This window comes from Theobroma cacao, chromosome 1 (assembly GCF_053813885.1).
Source record: "Theobroma cacao isolate CCN51 chromosome 1, ASM5381388v1, whole genome shotgun sequence".
NCBI lineage: Eukaryota > Viridiplantae > Streptophyta > Magnoliopsida > Malvales > Malvaceae > Theobroma > Theobroma cacao.
This window is the reverse complement of record NC_142639.1, coordinates 7,057,668-7,082,003: the sequence shown is the minus strand read 5'-3', so window position 1 is coordinate 7,082,003 and position 24,336 is coordinate 7,057,668. Positions and strand designations below refer to the sequence as shown.

Here is a 24,336-nt window from a genome sequence, read left to right as displayed (position 1 = left end):
CTCATAACTTCTAATTTGATTAAGTCCAACTTAATGATCTCTTCCATTTTAATTTCAACATTCATTTTAGGTGTGTGGCTCATTAGGCTTATAAGATGTTGGCAATGAATTCAACATACAATTCTTAAGTTAAACTTAGAATCAGATAAATTTAAACTACTTTAAATTTATCGTTAATCAAGTCAACTATATAGAGTTTGTAAAACCCGACCCTATAAATACATGTCATGACATACATGCATTGAGTAGCATGTTATTACGCTAGAAAAGCACCTAAGAATGGACGAAACCCGATATTGTACCTAGCGGTACACTTAAATTGATTTAACCTCAAACTAGTTCAAATAAGAATTGTAGGATGAAATTTAATATTTTATAGTCCAGGAATGACTAAAAATGATTGTTCGGAGTTCGAGGGTTCATTTGGGGTAAAATTAGAAATTTTGATATTCAAGGGCAAAATCGTCATTTTGCCACTTAAGATAATAATTTGATCATGGAGTTAAATTTTTGACCAAGATTAACTATTTGGAGTATAATTTAATGATAGGAAGTGAAAAAGTTTAATTCTGGTGATTTTTGGAGTGTAAGGGTAATATCGTAATTTTGCCATCCACGGACAAAATTTGAGATTTTGAGAGAATTTAGATCCAATTTGACAAATTGGAGAATGGTATGAGTATAAGGGATTAAAAATATGTCTATGGGCAATTTTTCAGTTTTTGGGTAAAAATGTAATTTTTTCACTTTTACGGGGGTAAAAGTGTAAATTTCAAAAATTACTCCACCGAGACTTTGGATAAATCTGAGAATTTTATCTAAGCTATGGATATGTGAGACAAGTGTATGGTGAAAATTTGGAAACAAATGGATGAAATTTTAAAAATGGGCCAATGGGAAAGTGACACGTGGCATTTTTAAAATGAAATAATATTATTTTAATGAAAAGTCAGCCCATTTAAATCCCATTTTAAGTGCTGGCCGCCCATAAGGAAGAACAAGAGAGGAAATAGAGAGGAAAGGAAGAAAAAAAGAAAAACCAAAGAGAAACAAGAAAATTCAAAGGGAAATTCACGATTTTCGACCGTTTACGCGTCTAACGGTAAAATTTTTCGATTTTAGCTTGATTTCTACCTTTCCTATGCCTTTATTTCCATTTAGCATGCTTGAGGAGAGAGATCAAAAAGTGATATCAAGGGCTGGATGAAATTCTAGGGGAGAGAAATTGAAATTTTTAGGTTTTGATTTTTAGTTAAATTGATAGTTTTAGTTAGTTAAATGTGTTTAGAAATTAAATTGGGCAAGAAATCATTAAATTTTCACAATACCCACTCTTGGCTGGATGCTCAATGCTGTACAATGATGATGAATTGATTTTATTCTAAGGAAAATAAAGAGAAAATGATGAAAAACGATTAAACGTGATAGAAAAACAAAGTAGAAAATTAACCGAGTTAATGTCCCATTTTTGGCCGAATTTTCCAAGGAAGGGAGTGAGCTGATTTTGTTGTTTTTAGAAGGTTATTGGCTGATATTTAATGGTTAGAAATGTTGGAGAGAGAATGGGATGATTTAGAGCTAAAATGGAGCGCTTTAGCAATTTATCGGGCAAAGTGCCAAAAATAGGTTAATGCCGCGTTTAAGCCATTTTAGGCTATTGCATTTCATACCATGCATTAGTATAGGATTTAAGTTAATTATATAGTGATTTAGCATCAATGTGATGAATTGTGTAAATTTTTTTAATGTGTCTAGGAGGAGAGACTTCCGAAAAAGGTAAAGAAGTCGTACCCGACGAGTAGTGATCGGGGCGCTTAGAAAGCTTTTAGTTTGTACAAACGGTGAGTAAACTTATTATTATTGTAAATTATCTAGAATTTATTTTTAAATGCCCTTTATGTATTTTATGAAATGAGAACGAGATTAAAACGAGATTTTTGATGTTTTAGGAATAAATGTGACAAATAAAAATATATTGTATTGATTATGAAATTGAGTAATTGGAGGCTGCAAATTGACTTGAAAAATATATATTTTGCTAGGAATGGCTTATGAAAAATGAGTATATGTGGCTATATTTTGTGAGTGCATTGGGAAATTTATGTAAGTTGTTTTTACTATGCAGACTGGATAAATAAATAAAAACCAAGTTATACTGTCAAAATTTTATTAAAATTGGTGGGTTAGTCGCTGCAGTGACGGGTTTCCGTGGACTGCCTATTAGAAGGGCACGGTAAACCCAGTTATATAGTTACTCCGGTTGTAGAGGCGAGGAGGGTAACTCCCGGGGTAGTATTAGAGCTCACTTCACGTCGAACCCCCACGTGAATGTGTAACTTGGCCAACGCCAAGGAACGACTGGTTTTAAAAATAAAATGTGTTTCACGTGTGAACATTTTAACACCCTTGGCGGACTCGGTTAGATGCCTCGGCCAAGGTATCCCCGAGGATTAGTTTTGGCTTGAGCTTTGTTTTAATAAAAGACATAAGCCTTAACAACTGTTTTGGTAAATTACAAATATTTTATGGTTTAAGAAATAAATTGAAAACATTATGAAATGGGTTGAAATTTGTTGTTTAAACTTGCCTCCATTTTACTCGCCTTTAGATATTTATGATAATGTCTGTTTACTCATTGGGATTTTATAATCTCACCACCCTCATTTCCACCCATTTCAGGTTCAGTATATACTGTAGATAGCTGATCTCATCGAGGACTACCATTGGATCTGCATTTTCCAAACCGTAGGTTCACAGTCCTCTTTTCTATTGTTCATTCGGAGGCCCTCTTGTTATTGTAAATTAAATTAAATATTTTGGCTTACTGTATTTCAGTATGTATAAATTTATTTAGCTTTTACGCTATAAAAAAATTATTCACGTATAACTCTATAAATATAGTTTTATAAGAAAATAGAATATTTTTCTTAATATTTCTTTTATTTTCTTATTATATTCAAATAACCGTAATTTCGTTTTAAATGAAGATTTTAGACTTTTAAACTCATTTTGAATATGAATTATGTGTTTTGTACTTGTATATTACATTTTAGCCAGTTTCGAAATTTTTGAGAAAAAAATGACCAAAATACCCCTGTGTGGTGAAAATTTTATTTTGATTGTTTTTGATCTAAAATAGTATATATTCTCTAAAAACTTGATATTTAACAATGATTGCTCACAGGAAAGGAAAGAAACTGATATGTAAGCCTTGCGGGGTTTCGGTTGGCATTCCGGATAATGAGTGTCAATCGGGACGTCGCAGCGATTGTCATGGGCCTGAGGCAGGTTCTGGGTCGTGACAGAGTTCATAGACCAAGATTGAGATCTAGTAATCCATCATGGCCACCTAAATGTTAGAAGAGTTAAATGGTTTGACTCAACCTTTCAATGTAATTCATTCCCTTATCATATATCCCGGAAATGATAAGAGCATGGTGCAGTGTCTACTCTTATTGATCTCCATATTTGTTCTTAAAGTTTGATCATCAACTTTACAAATACTTATGAAACTCCTTTCATAATCTTCAAGTCACCTTAGCCAAGGACTTCAATAAGCTCATATCCACCAAGAACAGTTAAGACATGTCCTCTACATCACTTGGGATGATGATTCCTATTTTGATAACTCATTTACCTTCACATGCTTCATGTCATACCCAAAAGCATTCTGTTTTGGCAACCTTGGTTAGGCATTCGTAGGGATGAAATCAAAGTATAGTACTCTACACATAAGACAACTTAATGTCTCAAGTCTATGGAGTATTTACACAACTGAGACATAAGAAGTATTGCATAGACACTTAAGTGAAATACCAAATGCACTTCTTATGACGGTTTATGTTCAGTGAACTTGCTATCCTAAACAAGCACCTATATTCTAGTTCCAAATATCTCTATACTTTAATTTATGATATCGATTTATTTCCAAAGTAAAAAACATAGAATATACTAGTCTTTAAGCATCATTGATGTCCTATCTCAATGATACATTGACTAAGAACATTTTGGGAATATGCTTTGATGCATAGGGATTTTATAACTACAACCCATTACAGTTCCTTTGCAAGGTATATTAATCTCATGGACTTCATCCAATTATACCAATAACTTATTGTAATTGATGTCTTATTGATAAAGAAAAATCTCTAATCATTTAACATAAATGATATTGTTGTATGATTGGAATCAAGCCTTAACGAATCTCAATTGACTATGGGCTCATCCCAACAATCACGTTAATGATAATAAAAAAATGTTCCATTTCAAATATTTTATATGGTATCAAGATAACTTTCTCTCTAACGAGATTAAAATCCATGGCCAATTCTACAACATCCAACACCACTCTTTCCTCTGCAACAACAAATCAACTCACTGTTGAGTCCCACCCAAAACCCGTAACCATTTTTAATTCTGGAGCACAAATTGCTTTAAAGCACTCAACCACTAATTTTCATACATGGAGATGTCAGGCTTGATCTCTCCTTGCTAGAATGAAGTTAATTGGCTATGTAGATGGAACTATTTCCCAACCATCAAAATTAACTACTCAATCAGATGGGTCTGTTGCATCCAATCCAGATTTTGATTTTTGATTTTGTCAAGACCAACTCATTGTGAGCCTGCTCCTATCCTCTATGATCGAAAGAGACAGCATCGATCATTCCGCATGCAAGATCTCTCATCAACTGTGGATGGCTCTTGAAGCCAAATATGTGAATCCATCGAGTTCTCATGTTATGTTCCCTAAGAATCAGCTCCAACAAAGCCGCAAAGGCTCTCTGTCAATCATATAATATTTGTTTTCTGTTAAAAGAATAGTTGATGAACTAGCTGTTTAAAAAATATAAATTATTAATATTTAAAAGATAAAATTAGATAAAAATAAATAATCATAATAAATTTAAATTATAAATATATTATTAATGTTTTAAAAATTAATAATTAATTTATAAATAAAATATTAATATTTAAATGATAAATTATTTATATTATAAATAAAATATAAATTATTAATATTTAAAAAATAAAATAAAATAAAAATAAATAATTATAATAGAATTTAAATTATAGTTTAAATATTATTATTTTTAATATTATTGATTAAAATATAAATAAAATATTAATATTTAAATGATCAATTTTTAATATTTTAAATAAATTAGACATTATTAATTTTTAAAAATAAATAATCATAATATCATTTAAATTATAAATAACATATTAGTATTTTATAATGTTAATGATTAGATTATAAATAAAAAATTAATATTTAAAAAATAAAATAAAATAAAATAATCATATATATAATAAAGGGTATTTTTATCTTTTTATTTCTATTCCTTTTTAATTCTAAAGTTATTGTTACCAATTAAATACCGCAATAAGTCATAATAATTATTCTTGTCATATTTCATTCGTCATACCCAACTACGTAATAACTATTCTATTATATTCCCACTTCATTATATTATCACATAAGAGCTATTCTATTTTATTTTTGTCTATTCTGCGAATCAAATGTGCTATTAATTCCCAGCCCACGCCAGTCACATCTTTCTTTTCTGATGTTGAAAATTCATCACAAAAAACTACTAAAATATCATGTGATCATGCACTAAGTCTACCATCTGTTTCACCACTAGACGATCGTGCACCAACGTTTGCTCTTTCGCGGCCTATAACTCGTTATATGCATAACATTTTTAAACCCAATAAGAAATTTCTTCTCACCACCAAGCACCCTTTTCCATCGACCATTGAACAAACATGTGTCTCTGTGGCAATGAAGTCTCTTGAATGGCGTGAGGCAATAAGCAATGAATTCAGTGCATTACTTGCTTAAAGAACTTGGGATCTAGTTTCAAAAGACAAGTTACAAAATGTTGTTGGCTGCAAATGGGTATTCCACATCAAAAGAAACCTAGATGGCTCAATATCATAGTATAAAGCATGATTGGTGGCTAAGGGATTCCATCAATGGCTCAAAATTGACTATTCTCAGACATTCAGTCCAGTAATTAAACTAACCACTGTTCGCTTGGTCCTCTCTATTGCTCTTCAAAATCATTGGTCCATTAAACAATTGGATGTGAACAATGCTTTTCTTCATGGCCACCTGACCGAAGAAGTTTTCATGGCTCAACCACTTGGCTTCATCAATCCAGAATTTGCTAACCATGTTTATTGTATAAAGAAATCAATTTATGGGCTCAAACAAGCTCCTAGGGCCTGATTCAATGCTCTACGCTCTTTTCTGTGATCTTACGGCTTCTATGCCTCTAAATCAAACTCATCTCTTTTTATTCTCCATTGAGGTAACACCCTCTTATATGCACTTGTATATATGGATGACATTTTAATTACTGGTTCTTTCTTATCTGTCATCAACTATTGTATTTTCTCCCTAGCCAAGCAATTTTTAATAAAAGATATGGGCTCTTTTCATTACTTTTTGGGCATAGAGGTCATTCTTACCAAGACAGGTTTATTTCTCAGCTAACATAAATATATCCATTACCTTTTGGAATGAACAACCAAGGCTAATGCAAAAGAAGTTCAAACTCCACTTTTCACCTACACCTCTCTCACTTTGCTTGATGGCACCTCATCTGTGGACTCATTTCAATACAAAAGTATTATCGATGCTCTCCAATATCTTTCAATGACTAGGCTTGACATTGCATATCCAGCGAATCGTCTTGCTCAATTCAAGCACAAGCCCACCACCATACACTTGACAGCTCTCAAACGTCTTTTGCGGTATCTCAAAGCCACCAAATTCCATGGTCATTACCTACACAAAGGGCATCTCTCCTCTTTCTATGCTTTCAGTGATGAGGATTGGGTAGGCAACAAGGATGATTACACGTCAACATCAGCTCAGTTGGTCTTTTATGTTAGCAACCTCATTTCTTGGAAATCCTCTAAACAACGTGTAGTAGTTCGATCATCCACTGAAGCCGAATATTTATCTTTAGCCACAACTGTTGTTGAACTAACTGAGGTCCGGTCCTTGCTTTCTATACTTTGCATTCTAGTTTGATAGATTCCCACTATCTACTGTGATAATCTCAGCATTACCTATCTTTTCTAAATCTAGTCATGCACAGTTGGATGAAGCATATAGCAATTGATGAGCACTTTATTCGTGATCTTGTTTAACAGGGAACACTGCGAGTTCAACATGTTTCTACATCAGATCAACTTGCAGATTGTCTCACCAAACCTCTGTCTAGACAACGTCATCATTTTCTCAAGCACAAGATTGGTGTTCTTGATGGCACACCACTTTTTCAAGGGCGTGTGACGCCGGGGCACTGTAAAGATACTTGGGCATTGTGAAAGATACCAATCATGGTGAGGTTGAAAACCCCACTAAGGTGAATCACTAATCTTGGCAATATTGAAAACCCCACTAAGGTGAAAAATAGCCAAAATCCCACTTTGATTGGCTAGGTCAAAAATATTAAAACCTCTTATTTTTTAAAAAGAACCTAGAGAAATAAGCACTCATGTTTAAAAAAATATTATTTATTAACTCGCAACTCTGAATGTCTTATAACCAAGCTTAAGGGTCCTATTTATAGTATTATAGGCCCAAATCTTAATAAAACTATACTTTTAGTTCATCTAATACAATTAGAATAATTAATAAAAGATTTAAATAAAATAGGTGTTCTATTTCTAAATAGAACATGACTAGCTTAAAGTCTTAATATAGGTAAAGGAAGAATTTTAATATACCTATAAGTCTTAAATCAACTAAAATTAACAAAAATTAAATTAAATAAAATATAATCCTAGACGCTCCTGTGTCATTCTCCTTGGGTCAGAAGAACTCAGCTTTGACGAGTAGGCCTTGACATACTCTGTGTTTGGATCCACATATTGTCATAGTCTATACCAACCATTTGAACAATTCATCCATTGTCTTGAAGGTTGTCTTCCATTCATCTCCAAGTCGCATTCTAATTTGATGATAACCACTCTTCAAATCAATGTTCAAAACATTCTAGAACCATCAAAGAGATGATCAAGAGATTGAGATTGCAGAACTACGTCAGTAAATTTAAGAATTACAAGAGTAACTCACAAGACGTGATGCTCAAATCAACAATAGCAACTCTAGTGATGAAAAGAATGACACCAATCCATTTCATCAAAATTCGTCCTCTGATGAAGAAGTACCTATTCGTCGCTTGAGAACTGCTACTATCAAAGATTTGGGAATCAAAGTCGACATTCCTGAGTTTGAAGGAAGACTTTATCCTGATGACTTCCTTGACTGGCTCTACACAGTGGAAAGAGTTTTCGAGCTCAAAGATATTCCCGATGAAAAACGTGTGAAGTTTGTGGCAATTAAATTGAAGAAGCACGATTCTATTTGGTGGAAAAATCTCAAAAGGCAATGAGAAAGAGAAGGACACAAAAAGATTAGAACATGGAATAAGATGCGTCGAGAACTCAAGCGTAAGTTTCTTCCTGAGCATTATCGACAAGAAATTTTTATCAAATTTCATAACTTGAGGCAAAAAACAATGTCGATGGAAGAATATACAATGGAGTTCGAACAACTTCACATGAAGTGCGATGTCCATGAGCCTGAAGAACAAATTATAGCTCGTTATCTTGGGGGTCTCAATGTTGAAATTGCAGATGTTGTTCAACTACAACCATATTAGAACCTAAATGATGTCATCGGATTAACATTAAAGGTTGAGAAACAATGATCACGGAAAAAAATTAATATATGTAAAGGAAGAATTTTAATATACCTATAATTTCTAAATCAACTAAAATTAACAAAAATTAAATTAAATAAAATATAATCCTAGACGCTCTTGCGTCAGCGTGTCAGGGAGATGACTCCACAAACAAATGATAATGCAAATCCTTTGAGTCATATTTTATCTCCTCAATCATAGGAGTTGTTTCAGCTTATTTTAAATTCAAATATAACATTATCTTGTACAGCTTCTCCATATATTAACTTGTATTGTATCACGTTGATGATATTAAAAAAAATTTACCATTTCAAATATTTTGTAACACATATGGGTAGTAAAAATTTTAATAGATAATGTATCACCTCAAACCATTATAGCTCCCTTTGCATCTGCAAAGTAGCTCCAGAGATATGATCAAGTCGAGACGGATGAGACAACTTTGCAGCTAGATGTAAAAAATTGTTGCGGAAAATATCATGTTGAAGTAATGTTATGCATTGCTTTGAACCCAAATTATATACATGATTGAAGATCTTTTCTTGTTGTAGAACTATTGCATTGGAGAAAAGAGTTCGACCCTTTTTGTCTTTCCTTCGTGTGACTTCGGGATAGAGTTGTATTATTTCATCAATAAACTCAATCATTCCATGCTTGATAGCATCATAGATTGTTTTGTCCAATCCAATTGTGTCCAATTGCTTGTTACTTAGCCTTGGTATCTCCTTAAATATGTATATGAGGAGTTCGACGGCTTGGTCATGTTTTAAATTTGCATTGTGAATGTGCTTCATATCAGGGACTGCAATTGAAAGCAATTTTTACGGAGAGCGAAAGCAACAACAAAAGTGAAAAACTTTCATTGATGAGGAGATCATGCTACATACCAAATCATTTTAGGAGCTTCCAACCAAATTTGATTAGCGAACTACGCACTGTAAGAAAAAGGTCAAATTTTAGCTCTTATAACTTACTAAAATAAAGAAGATACAATTGAAGCACTACACTTGTAATTTTTTTTATTTGGTTTTAGTCTTCATTTGGGTTATTTTTCTTTATATATCTCTTGTTACTTATTATGACTTTCACTTGGAAACATACCTTTTTTTTTTCTCTTAACATATGTGAAAGGAAATGCCATGAGAGATAAGACTTTCAAACTTTTGAACCTTATCACTCCTAAGAATTGGTTATATAATCACCAAGTGATCAAAGACCTTTAAAATCAAGAGAAAGAGTATATTTCAACATACATCATTTGCACGCGACCGGTGACTTCTAATGCTCTCTTCACCACCCCTTGATTCACCATAGGTTATTCCTTCATCTTCTAATTCTACTTTTGATATCTTTATACATGAAAAAATCGTGTCATTAGCTGATCACATTTTTCAACAATTATTAAAATATATATGTTAATAAGATATTTGGCATCCTTTGTTACTGGTGTGATGTGCTTGAACAATTAATAATATTTTATAAAAAAATGAGAAAAAGATTTATTTTTAAAATTTAGTTTAAAAAACTACCCTTTCATAGTAGTGTTGCGGTTCAGCACATGCAGGGCATAGACCTCCCATGCATATGTATAATTAATAATATGAATATTGATGGATTACACTTTGTAGCTTTCTTGACATCAGTTCATACAATTAGAACATAAAATGTACTTCGGAGATAAACTTGTACACATTGTTAATGATAAGGAAAATATGAATATCTTTTTTTAAGTGTTAAGCTTTATTATTATATGAATCGAGCAAATTATGCGTTAAGAAAACAAAAATCATCAAGTTGCTTGTTAAGAATCCTATGAATATTTATTCCTTGCTTGTTAAGAACAAAATTCATCATCAATGAAAGTTGAGTTGCTTAGTATTATATTTGGTCCATAGGAAAGGATGGTAGAAAATTCTTGTTAAAAATAGGAAAAATTTTTGAATAAATGAAAATCTGACTCATATACTTTACTACTTCCGATAAATTATTCTTAGAACCTCTAATTCTTATTATGCTTTTGAAAAAGATAAAGAAATTGTCTCGACCTTTAGGAACAAAAAAAAGAATCTTAACTTATATTTTTCTTATGAATTTCTTTTTCCTCCGTTTTTTCATAAATAAAGAAAGTGTTAAATTTTTATACCACAAAAGAAAATTATCCTATACACTGGTGATGGAATTTTTAATCTCCATAAATGAGGTTAGAGGATTGACACATGTTCTATTAATATATATTTATGAAAATTAATTATTAAATAGTCATATGACAATCATTTAATCTTGTTTGTTTGTAAAACTTAAAGTTTTCATTGTTGATGTATAGAATAATAAATTTACTTCATTAACTAATTCAAAAAAACACAAACAATTTGGAAGTGATATGATAGAAACAACGAAATTAGAAATGTGTAATGTTAACTTAATCACAAACCTTTTGTGTCTTTATTCAGACTTATAGTAAAACTTCTATAAATTAATATTCGATAAATTAATAATTTTAATTAAATAATATTTTTGACCAATCCCTATTTGGGACCAATGTGATAAATTAATAATACGTTAAATTTATAAAATAATACATTTAAAAAAAACACATAGATCTCGCTTAATATATAAATTAATAATCTTCTTATATATTAAAATTATATATATACATTACTCAATTAGGAGGCCTATTCTAAATTATTTCTTCTTGAAATTGATGTCTCATTGGACTTCATCTCTAACTTTTTCTTAATGCATTAAAAAATTTGGTATAGTGTTCCCCGTATTGCAATAAAAAATTATTCAATATGATTGTTGCTTTAAGTTCATCTTTACACGAGACAAGCTCCAGTATACAATTATCGTCTTCAACTTCATCTTTATTATCATTTCCCATGATATTCTCAATAATTTATTTGTCATGAATAATGACAATTTGTAATTCGGTAATTAGGTAATATTTGTATAATTACAATGCATATTACATGTATTAAGTTTAATATTTTAGAAAAAAATAAAAAAATACCTTGATAAATTAGTTTTTTATTAATTAATGTATAAATTACCAAATTATTAATTTCTCAATTAAGCAATATCTTGATTAATTAATAAATTTTCATGATCTCAAGGGTTTTAATTTATAGAGATTTTATTGTATTTTAGATTGCAATTTCTTGATAATGTCTATATTTTTCAAATTGTATTATGGTTGTTGAAGATTTTAAAGCAATAAAAAATCAAAAGAAAATCGATTATACAAACAATTAAAGTTGCTTTGATTGATTGAATGTAATTAATAGGGTAATTGAATTTAAAAGATTAAAAAATATTATTTATGTCAAAGACGAAGAGGAGGCGGCATACATTATTCTATTTTCTACTTTTTCTTTAATTTTTGACTTTTTTTCTTTTTTTTAAAGAAAAACCCAAATTAACCATTTACTGATTCCATTGACATTTTGAGCAAATGTAGATAGGAAAAGCAAAACTAATAAAAATTTATTGATTCATTGTAAATATATCGAGTATGACAAATGATTCATCAAGCATTGAGCTTGTTCCCCAAGAGAGAGAGAGAGAGAGCGTAAATCAACTTAAACCAAAATAACAAATTTTCAATACTATTAAAACTTGAAAATCTTGAATTGAATCTTTGAAAAGAAGTAAATTTGTGAGATGAAAAATGATTATCACCTATGATTGTCATTTTCTTTAAAGAGAATTTAAGTCTTTAGATTTAAATCTCCTCTTTCTTCTTACCATTTATTCAAATGTATCAAAAACAATAATAAAAATAATAAAGAAAAAATTAGATACGTCGATTTAGGTTGAAGTCAGAGATCAGAGGAAAAATAAAAATGAGCAAGAATATAATAAGAAAATTGTAATCAATGACTTTGAGATTGAAATTTGAGGACTTAATAAAATGGAATCAGTCTTTTCAAACTTGAGTTTATGTATATATTACGTATTACGAAATTTTGGTGAATGCATTATCAGCCAATTCTAATCCGAAACATAAATATTCTGGGGCAAAATATGTCCCTTTAATAAAAAGGAAAGCAAAGCATGCTTTAACAGAATATGTAGAACATCAGATTGAGAATAAGAGCATAAGACCAAATCAAACCCTGTTGCTTTGGCAGTAGTATTGGATGCAGCCGTAACGAGCTAACGTACGCAACGGGTAGAACCTGATCTAAACCAGGGCTTCTTCGGCTTGTCAAAGATGCCAGGCCCATAAGTGGAAAAGAAAATCTCAACAAGGAGAGGGAATTGCAACAAGGCGAAAAGGGTAACTGGAAGACTAGCAAGCAAAATAATTGGAAATGAAACCCATGCGATTCTTTCATGGAGAACGATGAACAGGGCAACTCCAAAGGCTATCATCATGGTTGCTAAGGAGAAGAAAAGCATGGAAAGCCCTATCATCAATTTTGTAGGCACATCCTTGAGGAAGTCTTCTTCTCTATATCGGGATGTCAGGATTCCTAAGAACATCAGCAAAGAAGTTGTGGAAGTGAAAAGTGATAATGCATCAGATATGATGAAAATCAAGAAGGAACTTCGATGCAAATAGAGCGGGACCCCTGCCTCATCATATCCTCCAGGCGCTGTAAACACTGCTGAAAACATAATGGTGACGATTAGAGCAGTAACAACCGTGCAAGATTCAGCAGTTTCCTTGGTCCATTGCTCCCCTTGTTCTACTAATTTTTTATGTTGGTCCGTGAACAAAGCTCGGGGTGTTTTGAAATGGTTGTTGACCATCTCCCTGTACTTGGGTTGTACAACACTCTCCACTTCCTGCAATAAAAATAAGAAAGAATTTATGATGAGTAATTTTGTCTGTTACTTTAGTTTTAAACCAAAAGAAGCCTATATATATATATATGTACATATGTACATACGTATGTATGTAATCACCTTAAACCATTGAAGCTCCCTTTGCATCTGCAGAGCTGCACCTGAAACACGATCAAGCTGAGAGGAAGGAGCTAAGAACGCTGCCTGGTGTAACATGTTGTTAGAATCCTTATCCCAATGAGTTGCCATATAGTTTTTCTTTGCGCCCATTTTATATATAAGGCTGAAAATCTTTTCTTGGCGTTCAGCGGCTGCAACAAAAAATATATTCCGTTCCTTGTCATCATAGAGCCAAAGCACCTCAGGATAATGTTTCATGAGATCTGTAACAAACTCAACTAATCCGTTCTTAACTGCGTCAAATAGTGGTTTCTTTACCAGAGATTGCACTCTGTTCTCATCTTCTATAGTTGATACCTCTCGGCAAACACAAGTTAACAGGTCTTTGGCTTGAACATGCTTCAACTTCAACTCATATATGCTTGTGACTCCTGGGACTGAAGGCAACAAGCAGAGTTAGGCTCAAGCAAATATGAAAGGTAGGTAGAGTTGTTGTTTCTTACCAGAAAGTTTTAAGCATTTCCAGAATATTTGCGATAGTAGGTGAAGTGCTGCATAAACGAAACTAGATTTTCAAATTCAAGTACAAATTAGGTGATGCAGTATTTGGAAAAGTAGGGATTTGTGCTCAAATGATACTAAAAATTAATGTCAGAAAATATCTAAATAAAAGAAAAAGCAAATTTCTACTGAGAAATCTGTGACTTGTTTTGTATATATACCTCGTTTAGTCAAATTTTTTGGATGAGTTGGACCTTCATGAGGTTTTTCAATATCTCCCGAATTGTTGAGAGAGGCATTATGTGGATGTATATGAATACCTGAGGCCAAGAATGTATAATAATGCAGCCACAGATAAAGCTCAATTTAATGACTCTACTATAGCTCGAATTTCGAAGATAAGTTTCAAGTGAGAAGTTACCCACATTTATATATCCACCATTGCCAAGTTTCAAGTTGAGTTCCACTTGAAAATGCAGATGGTTTTTGAGCCAAAATACGCAGGGCTGTGTCTCCATCTGTGTCTTCAGCAATTGCCAATTGTGGATAGCGCTGGACTAGATCCAAAGCAATATCTGTATGGCATAAAGGAAGAACAGGTAAAGGTTAAATAAGAAACAATGAACAAATGGAAAGAGTATAGAATCAGAAGAGATAGTAAAGCAATCCTCTCGTACCGTAAAATTCATCGATAATACAAGCAGTGAGAAGAAGGGCTCCATGATTTTTATTAGTTGGATCAAGCTCTTCCTTGGGAGTCTCCTCGTAAAGATACTGTACCAAATCCCTATGCCCATAGAGAGCAGCCACAACCAGAGGGATCTGGTCATATTCATTTGTAATGGTAAGCAACTCCCTATTCTTTTTCAGCAATAACTCTGCAATCTCTGTTACTCCTCCAACGGCAGCAAAATTAAGGGCTGTTGAACCAAATTTCTGTTTAACTGCTATTTCTTGTGCAGACATGTGCCCCACCAACTCCTCAACTATCTCTACATGTCCCGCTAGGACCGCAATGTGAAGAGCTGTGTCGCCATCAGCGGAAAGGCTACTGGACAATGCACTTGGGTGCTGGTCAAGGAATTTCTTGGTAGCTTCCAAATCACCACTATCCACAGCTTTGTACAAGGGCAGATAACGAATGTATGCATCCTTTAAATCTGCCAGGTTTCACAATAAAATAGCTTGAAACAAACACAAGGTAGCATTTTCGGAACAAAAACTTATTAGTTAGATATGTTTTCAAGTTCATTTGAAGGAGTGCCCTCCTTCAATTTCAATTGTACTTGTTCCTAAGTGTTAGTGACCAAAATTTGATAAAACAGAGAGATGGAATAACCTTTATTGTCATCTATATTGCTCGTTGATCTCTTAGGAGCACCATGGGTAGCTTCCGTGGGCCGCATTTTGTTATGGGAAACAGCCTATTGACAATGGGAAACTGAACAGAAAAAATATGAGTAAAACTGCTAGATGAACCAAAGTTGACCCTCAACTATTTCCATTGAAATTAAATCAAACTTAACTATGTTAAGCATTAACTCTATTAACTATAATTTGTATTTGGTTGAACCCTCTTTCCCTTCTATGAAGGCATGCACCTGCATGCTTCATAGTTGCCAGATGATGAAAATAAATCGTTCATAATTAGAAAACTTAATAGAGTTAGATATGTAATATCCTTGAAAACGTTTTAAATATTGCTCTGTTATGACTATGTAATGATAAACCGAAGCAAACCCAATATTTCACATGATCTTACATAAAAGAAAACCTATGCAACACATGTATATGATGACTTTATCAATCACTTACAGGCTATATTTTCCAGGCCTTTGTACTGCAAATATGTGTTGGTTGAACTCAGATATTGGGCAACCCAGAAGGATAACTTACGACATTTATTTATATGGAGAAAATCAACGTCTCAGACGATACGAAATATGAAAATTTTAATCAAATAGTTTTCAGTTAATTTACCCCCGATGGAATGTTTTAACTGCTTCATCGATCTGCCACCATAAGAACAATACAGATCTGTCCAAAGTGCAAAAAATTCTTCTTCGAAAATTGCTCTTTTGCCCCTCCGACATGCTTGTCTACTACTAAAAGTACAAGCAAAGAATAAGTAATAGGATGTTGACGAGAATTTGGAGTACAAGTATAAAGAAGAAGAGAGAAAAAGAAAAAAAAAAGATTGTTTGATGCGTATATAATTTCCTCAGAGATGATCCAAAAGATTCTGCTTAATACCTATTCCTTCTTCTTTCTCTTTTTCTTTTTGTCTTTCCATCTTTTATTATGCTATGGTATCTCTCTTTAAATTAAAGATTCTTTAAGATAACTTGAACCAAATTACAGTTCCTTTTGAATACTTTAGTTGCTGTAAAGTATGCCAATGTTCTTGAATCTGCTAGAATTTTCCCTCTTCTAATAATACCTTTTTTCTTTCCCTTGTTGCAAGAACATAAACGTTTTAGGTTAAACTATGAAAGCATTCTTAATTGAGCCATTGTCAAGCTCATGTAAAAGAAAAATTTGCTGCAAATTAGTTTTGGGTTTAAGAAAGGGTAATACCATTATGTCCAATGATTACAACTTACAGATGATATAGCTTTTTCCCTTTCACTTTTGATCCTGGAACAATGTTGTGGCATAATGAAATGAAAAATAATTAAAAGTCCAAAGTGGTGTGCCTAATGCCTTACCTCCTTTTCCTTTTTCTGCTAATTTTATTTTTCCCCCTGCTGCTGTATTTAGTCAATTGCTTTTGCAGCAAGCTGATCTTGGTCTGCTCTCCTTTATTCTGCAACTAAATCTATCTATTCTTTACGATTTTAAGTTACAATTGTTCGAAAATCATAAAATGTGACAATTTTTAAATATATATATATATATATATATATATATATAAATATGAAGGATTTGACGAATTAAAAATATGAGAATACACTTACTTGGGGCTTATGTTATTCATCAATCCGTACAATATGGAGCAGCATCATCGGATCCAATGATATTGTTTCGATGATCTCATCATATTTGGTATAGAAAAATTTTATTTAATGAGATTATATATACAATTAACCTGGATTCCTATTTTAGGATTTAATGTTTATAAAACTTTTTATTACTTGATGTAAGGTCTTTATTTTTGGTCAATTTAGGATTTCAATTTTTTTTTGTTTTGATTAATTTGAAAAAAATTGATAATAGAACAAAAAATGCAAAATGAAAAGTGTTTCATTTAATTTTTGAATTACCCTTAAATTATACAATAACAATTAAAATGAATTAAATCCAATATATAACTTGTAAATTAGTACATCCAAGAGAAGGAACTGATTAAAAATTAACCATAATAATTAGTATAACATATAAACAATGGAAATTTACCATAAAATTTAAAAAACAAAAAACAAAAACAACCCAAGTGGGATTTTAATTTAGGATCTAGTGATCCCAAGTCTTCATCTTATCATTGAATTAAGTTTGATATCGAGGGCTATATATTAAGTTCAATATTAATGGTTATAAAATTTTTTTAGGAAATTATATGTATCAGTACCAATTACAATTATAATCAAATAACTTTTAATATACATCAAGCAGTAAAAATCAATAATCTACATTTGATGAGACTCGAACTTGGATCTTAAAAGTTTCGAAACCTCTTCTTTACTGCATATACTGAGACAAGACAAGACCTAATAGTCTCTCTCTTCGTCATTTTACATCGGGACTAGATACATATCTAAGCCAAGTCTATAACGAGCATCATCTTGTACGCGGTCGTATTGAGCTCAATCTCCAATAGCTCAAAGAATTGAGCACATGCTGAGTTCGAATAATTTTTACCTATTAATTCCAACCATATTCACAATCTAATTTAACTTTCTGATTATATATATACACACAGAAAAATGTGTGTGTAGTCAAGTTTGAACTTGAGTTTACCTTTACAATTAAATTCAATTGGACTCCTCTTTGTCCAAACGAAAAAGGGCAAAGAAATTTAGTTTTGAGTCCTCAACGGACTTCCAGCAATTAGTCCCATTCTCAATATATATAATAGAAAAAAGATGAGGGTAGGAAGTAGAAAGGACATAGCAAGTGCCATATTTCATACTGCGACCAAACTTCCAAGACTTTTCCTTCTTCTCTAGCAATGGCTTATAAGTCAGTCCCACTCTCTTTTCGGTGTTCCTCACATGCACAACTTCAAAATTTAGTAATATATAGTTACCTAGGTGGACCTCATCACCTCCAATCATAAAGACCCTAATTACTGGATCACAAACATTATAAAATGTTAACAGAGAATGTGAAAAAAGCCTTCTATTTATTTTATAGATAATTGAGTTAATCTTAATCTCAATATCATTTTTATAACTTTTATATTAATTACAAAATTACTTCAAGATTAATTGAAACATTCAATTACGTCTTTAAAGTTTTTAACTTCTTTCAATTAATTCCAACTTAATTAACTCCTTTTCACATTCTCAATTAACATTCTTTAGTAATGTATATGACTCATTAGGATATTAATATGTAATAGATATACAATAAAATATGTATACTTCAATTCTCAAATTTAGTAAAGTGATAATCTTGCTAATTCAAGCAAACAACCAAACAATCTGAATCAAACAAAAATAGAAGATTGATAGAATTTGCCGCCATTCATGATTGATCATAAGTTAGTTTTTGGGCTTGTCGAAGATGCGATTACAATAAGTAGAGATGAGCATTTCAATCAAAAGAGGGAACTGTAACAATGTAAAGAAAGCAATCGGAACGGTTGAAAGAACAATGACCGGGACTGAAATCCAAGCCAACCGTTTCTGAAGGGTAATGAAAATGGCAGAGCCAAAGGCTATCATCATGGTGACAATGGAGAAGAAGAGAGTAAAAAGGCCAAGTATGGACTTTGCAGGCAAGGATTGAAGGAAATCTTTCTCAGCATAATGGGACGTCAGAACTCCTAAGAACACCAGCACAGAAGTGGAGGAAGCGAAAAGAGAGAGAGAATTCGCGATGACGAAAACCAAAAATGCGTTGGACTTGAGGAAAATTGGGGCGCCTGTTTTCTCATCGTTGCCCCCTGGAACTGTGAAAGCTGATGTGAACATGACTGCAGCGATGAGAGTAGCCACAACCATGCACGACGCTGCATTGTTCTTCATCCATTTCTCCCCTTCTTTAATCAGCTCCTTGTGCTCAGCAGAAAACAATGATGCCGGAGTTCTATTGTTTTCGTTGAACTCTTCCTCAAATTTTGGGGGTAGAATCTTCCTCAACTCCTAATCAACATTAACAGGAAAACCTTTTTATCAGTTCCAAATTCATTAACTTGAAATGCAAAGGAAACATGAAACACACGATTAATATATAGTATCTATTTTACATACATGGGCAGCAAAAATTTTAATAGATAATGTATCACCTCAAACCATTGTAGCTCCCTTTGCATCTGCAAAGCAGCTCCAGAGATATGATCAAGTCGAGAGGGAGGGGACAACTTTGCAGCTAGATGTAAAAAATTGTTGCGGAAAATATCATGCCGAAGTAATGTTATGCGCTGCTTTGAACCCAAATGATATACATGATTGAAGATCTTTTCTCGCCGTAGAACTATTGCATTGGCGAAAAGAGTTCGACCCTTTTTGTCTTTCCTCCATATGACCTCGGGATGGAGTTGTATTATTTCATCAATAAACTCAATCATTCCATGCTTGATAGCATCATAGATTGCTTTGTCCAATCCAATTTTGTCCAACTGCTTGTTACTTAGCCTTGGTATCTCCTTAAATATGTATCTGAGGAGTTCGACGGCTTGGTCATGCTTTAACTTTGCATAGTGAATTTGCTTCATATCAGGGACTGCAATTGAAAGCAATTTTTACGGGGAGCGAAAGCAACAACAAAAGTGCAAAACTTTCATTGATGAAGAGATCATTCTGCATACCAAACCATTTGAGGAGCTTCCAACCAAATTTGATTAGCGAACTACGCACTGCAAGAAAAAGGTCAAATTTGAGCTCTTATAACTTGCTAAAATAAGGAAGAAAAAATTTAAGGACTACACTCGTAAATTTTTTATTTGGTTTTAGTCTTCATTTGGGTTATTTTTCTTTATAAATCTCTTGTTACTTATTATGACTTTCACTTGGAAAAATACCTTTTTTTTTTTCTCTTAACATATGTGAAAGGAAATGCCATGAGAGATAAGACTTTGAACCTTTATCACTCCTAAGAACTGGTTATATAATCACTAAGTGATCAAAGCTTTATCTGTTCTTGGAGAATATTTTATATTAGTACTTAACGAAACTGCTTTTCAAACAGGCAAAAAAGACCTTCAAAATCAAGAGAAAGAGTATATTTCAACATACCATTATTAGGACGCGACCGTTGCCTTCTAATGCTCTCTTCATCACCCCTTGATTCACCATAGGTTATTCCTTCATCTTCTAATTCTACTTCTGATATCTTTATACCTGAAAAAATCGTGTCATTAGTTGATCACATTTTTCAACAATTATTAATATATATATGTTAATAAGATATTTGGCATCCTTTATTACTGGTGTGATGAGCTCGAATAATTAATAATATTTTTTAAAAGCAAGAGAATAAGATTTATTTCTGAAATTTAGTTAAAAAACTACCCTTTCGTGGTAGTGTTGCGGTTTAGCACATGCCGGACATAGTCCTTGCCATGATCTCCCATGCTATGTATAATTAATAATATGAATATTGATGGTTTACACTTTGTAGCTTTCTTGACATCATTTCATACAATTAGAACATAAAATGTACCTTGGAGATAAACTTGTACACATTGTTAATTGATAAAGAAGAAGATGAATATATTTTTTTAAGTGTTAAGCTTTATTGTTATATGAATCGAGCAAATTACGTGTTAAGAATAAAGAAAATAGGCAGGCCAAATTGAAAAGAAAAGGAATGAGAAAGGAGTAAACTTACATGAGTTGTAGATCCAACGTTTCCAAAATACAAAACTCTTTCCACTCAAGAATGCTGATGGTTTATGGGCCAACAACTTAACAGCGTAATTTTTGTTTATATCTTCCGTAACCCCTAGTTTTGGATATCTTTTAAGCAAACTTAAGGCCAAATCTACAGCAAGAGCCAAAAAAATAAAAATGAAAAGGATAATTAATCTCTCATTATGAGAGAAAAATTGATGCGATTAAAATGAAAAGAATGAACTGAAGTGAAACCAAAGCCTGCGCTTGAAAATATAGCGATTGAACTTGTACCAAAAGAATTATACTATACATGTTATCTTTTGAACACATTGAATACTCTAGTCATAAATCATAGTTTCCCTCACAGTTTTCTCTGTATTTTGGATTATACTTTTGTAATATTCAATCACAATGGCAAAGTCCTCAATAAAATTAAGAACAATGGGCCCAAATTCGAAAGTGTATACATTACTCACCAAAAATCCCATCAGCAATGAGTGAATTGAGAAGTGTGGCACCACTTCGATCTCCATTTTCTGGTTTTAGAATTTCCTCTGGAGTTTTGAAATAGAGATATCGAACCATATCCCTTGCACTAAACAACGAAGCCACAACAACTGGGATCGCCCCATAGGCATTTCTCACCGTAACCAAGTTGCTATTTTTCTCCACCATGGCCCTTACCATCTCTTTGGATTCGTTAATAGTGGCAATGGAAAAAGCGGTTTCCCCCATGTTGTTTTTGAGTTCCAAGTCATCTTTTTCCATCCTCCTCACCAACTCCTTCACAATCTCCTCTTTCCCGGCGAGAACCGCGACGTGAAGGGCAGTGTCATCTTTCAAAGTAATCTTCTCTCTCACGGCGTAAGGTTTCAAATCAAGGAACATTTTGACAGCCTCCAAATCACCCTTTTCGATAGCCCTATATAGGGCATCATAGTAGAAGACGTTTGATTCCCCTGCAATAGTATTTCCTTTTCAGATGATAATCTATACCCGTTACATCGACTCATGATCGAGTGTTGGATACTTAGAATACCTTCATTTAGCAACAAGCCACTACCCTTTGGCAGTGGTGCTGGAAGCTTTTCCGCCAAGCGATCCCACTCGTATTTGGCTGATTCGCTTTCTCCAATTCTGGCAATGGTGCCAGCTCCGCATGAAATTTGAATTGCGTGCAATGCCTTTGCATTCTTTTTAACCCAACAATCGTACCTGCATTCATCAGTTTTTGGCGGTTCAAGTTCATCTCCGGAGGCAACGCCCCAAAGCCCTTGCGATATCAAGTAGCTTTTCAAACATTCCTTCCAATTCTCATAGTTTTCTTCAGTAAGTTTATCATTAACAATACCCGTAAATGCCATATTTGCTTCTGCATGACAAAAAGATGAAAGAAGAAATATGTAAGGTATTAATTATATCAATATGTAATGTCAATAAGCCCTTGGCCTTGTTTTTTGGTTCTTATCAGGGCTTGTACAGGTTGATTCCTGTTGGTTGTATAGCGATATGGGTGGCATCGGATGGGCATACCCGGCCATTCATCGGGCATGCCGACCAATACCTTCCCTCTTTTGTGTGTTCTGCTGAGGTGAATGATTTATTCCCTCCATTATCAATGAAATTCGACACCTAATAATTTCCAAACATTTTTAAAAAGAAAAAAAATGCTGTTGGCCTTCAACCATTTCGTTTTTGTTTTCAATTTTTTTTGAATATTCTGAAGCAATTTGAAAAACAATCAGCTTCCAAGACTAATTATTAATGAGCATTTATTCAAGAGAATTAAATTTCTTGTAATTTACATTCAAGCTTATTGGTATGTTGAAACCTGAAAAAATGCAATGGCAGGATTGGTATATATGCAAACCAAAAGATATTATAAATCTCAAACTCAACAAGAGACAACATTTAGGTAAAAACTGGTTATAATAGAAAGTAACTAAGATATGATACTTACATTGCATTGAACAAAGGTTGCTGTGTTTGATTCAGTAAGTGGAATGCATGTATGATCGGTCTCATATATATATACACACACTTAGATATATTGTGATACCAGAACTTATTTAGTGAAAGAGGTATCTCTTTTTAATTGCTCTATGTCCTTTGATTAACCTTTCCCTTTTTCTTTTTCTTTATTCTATTTGCGTGGGACCTAGGACGCCATGTGAATCACACCAAGCAAATTGTTAAGACATCAACTTATATAATTACATATATATAAGATTTTGGTAATTAACCAAATCAATCACTTGTAATTTCTATACCTGTACCTTTTTACTTCATTTGGATTTCCCTTTTTATTGCAAGTGGTATTGTTGTCGTAGTTCCCTTTCTTCTTATCTTTCTTTAGGTGGCATCCAACTTTGAGTTTAGGGCAAGCAATACTTAGCTTCTCCTTAGTGATATTAAAACTTATACTTGTTAAATCAGTGTGGCCACACCACTCTCGCATAAACGCTATACAAAGACCAAAAAGATAGAAGAAAAGTCAAAATGAAAAGGAAATTTGAGAAATAACCCTCCTCATAAGATAATTTCAGAAATAACCACCCATATAAAGTTATTTGTTTTTAACCAAATTTGGTATGAGTAGACCAAAATGCCTTTGAAAACATTTTTGGCAAATTAATCTCCCGATATCTCCTTCTTGCTATAGAGAAATTAAATGCTCAGCTATTTCAGCTCCCTCAACTTTGTCAGCTGAACTGTATTAGCTCTCCCTCAATATTTCTAAACTGTATCAGCTTTGTTAGCTCTTTGTTGAGCGCCATCATTATCGTGCTATGGTCTATCTCTTGGCATCTGGCCATATTGTAGTCGATATACAGACCTTAAAGCAGAGATGACATCAAGATATGTTATTGTGTTTATTGCTGCAACTCATTAATTCCTAAAACTTTGTGTGTAAATTAGAACATTGTCCAGAGTTGTTACACGACATGCTTGTAAAAAATATCTTAAAATAAAAAAAATTACATGTTTTAGTACATGGCTTGTAGTAAAATTTGTCTATACATGAGGTGCAGTAAACATGACATGTAGCAAAATCATTAGAACATTGCCCACAGTTGTTACACGCCATGCATGTAACATCTCTAATGCACATGGTGTGTAAAAAATATATTGAAATAATATATTTTAGTACATGACGTGTAACATTTTTATTGAAAATGGCGTGTAACATATTATCA

General features: G+C 32.8%; 2 protein-coding genes across 3 annotated transcripts; both read right to left on the bottom strand.

The window, feature by feature from the left end:
- Nucleotides 1–12,661: 12,661 nt before the first annotated feature.
- On the bottom strand, nucleotides 12,662–16,232 carry LOC18611806 (uncharacterized). Of its 2 annotated transcripts, none has more exons than XM_088804384.1 (8): nucleotides 16,122–16,232; nucleotides 15,481–15,582; nucleotides 14,819–15,301; nucleotides 14,567–14,716; nucleotides 14,363–14,461; nucleotides 14,144–14,191; nucleotides 13,641–14,077; nucleotides 12,662–13,520 (listed from the first exon to the last, which is right to left on the bottom strand). In XM_088804384.1, the coding sequence occupies exons 2-8, from the start codon at nucleotides 15,545–15,547 to the stop codon at nucleotides 12,885–12,887; spliced, it is 1,920 nt and encodes a 639-aa protein (XP_088660510.1). In that variant the 5' UTR covers nucleotides 15,548–15,582; nucleotides 16,122–16,232; the 3' UTR covers nucleotides 12,662–12,884. The 2 variants fall into 2 exon arrangements, with proteins under 2 accessions (XP_088660510.1, XP_017970847.2); XM_018115358.2 differs by lacking the exon at nucleotides 16,122–16,232 and adding an exon at nucleotides 15,957–16,108.
- Nucleotides 16,233–18,842: 2,610 nt separating this feature from the next.
- Nucleotides 18,843–23,161, bottom strand: LOC18611805 (uncharacterized). Its single transcript, XM_088802870.1, has 8 exons — nucleotides 23,100–23,161; nucleotides 22,179–22,511; nucleotides 21,616–22,098; nucleotides 21,135–21,287; nucleotides 20,540–20,644; nucleotides 20,083–20,160; nucleotides 19,591–20,027; nucleotides 18,843–19,447 (listed from the first exon to the last, which is right to left on the bottom strand). The coding sequence occupies exons 2-8, from the start codon at nucleotides 22,501–22,503 to the stop codon at nucleotides 18,845–18,847; spliced, it is 2,184 nt and encodes a 727-aa protein (XP_088658996.1). The 5' UTR covers nucleotides 22,504–22,511; nucleotides 23,100–23,161; the 3' UTR covers nucleotides 18,843–18,844.
- Between the last annotated feature and the right edge of the window lie 1,175 nt (nucleotides 23,162–24,336).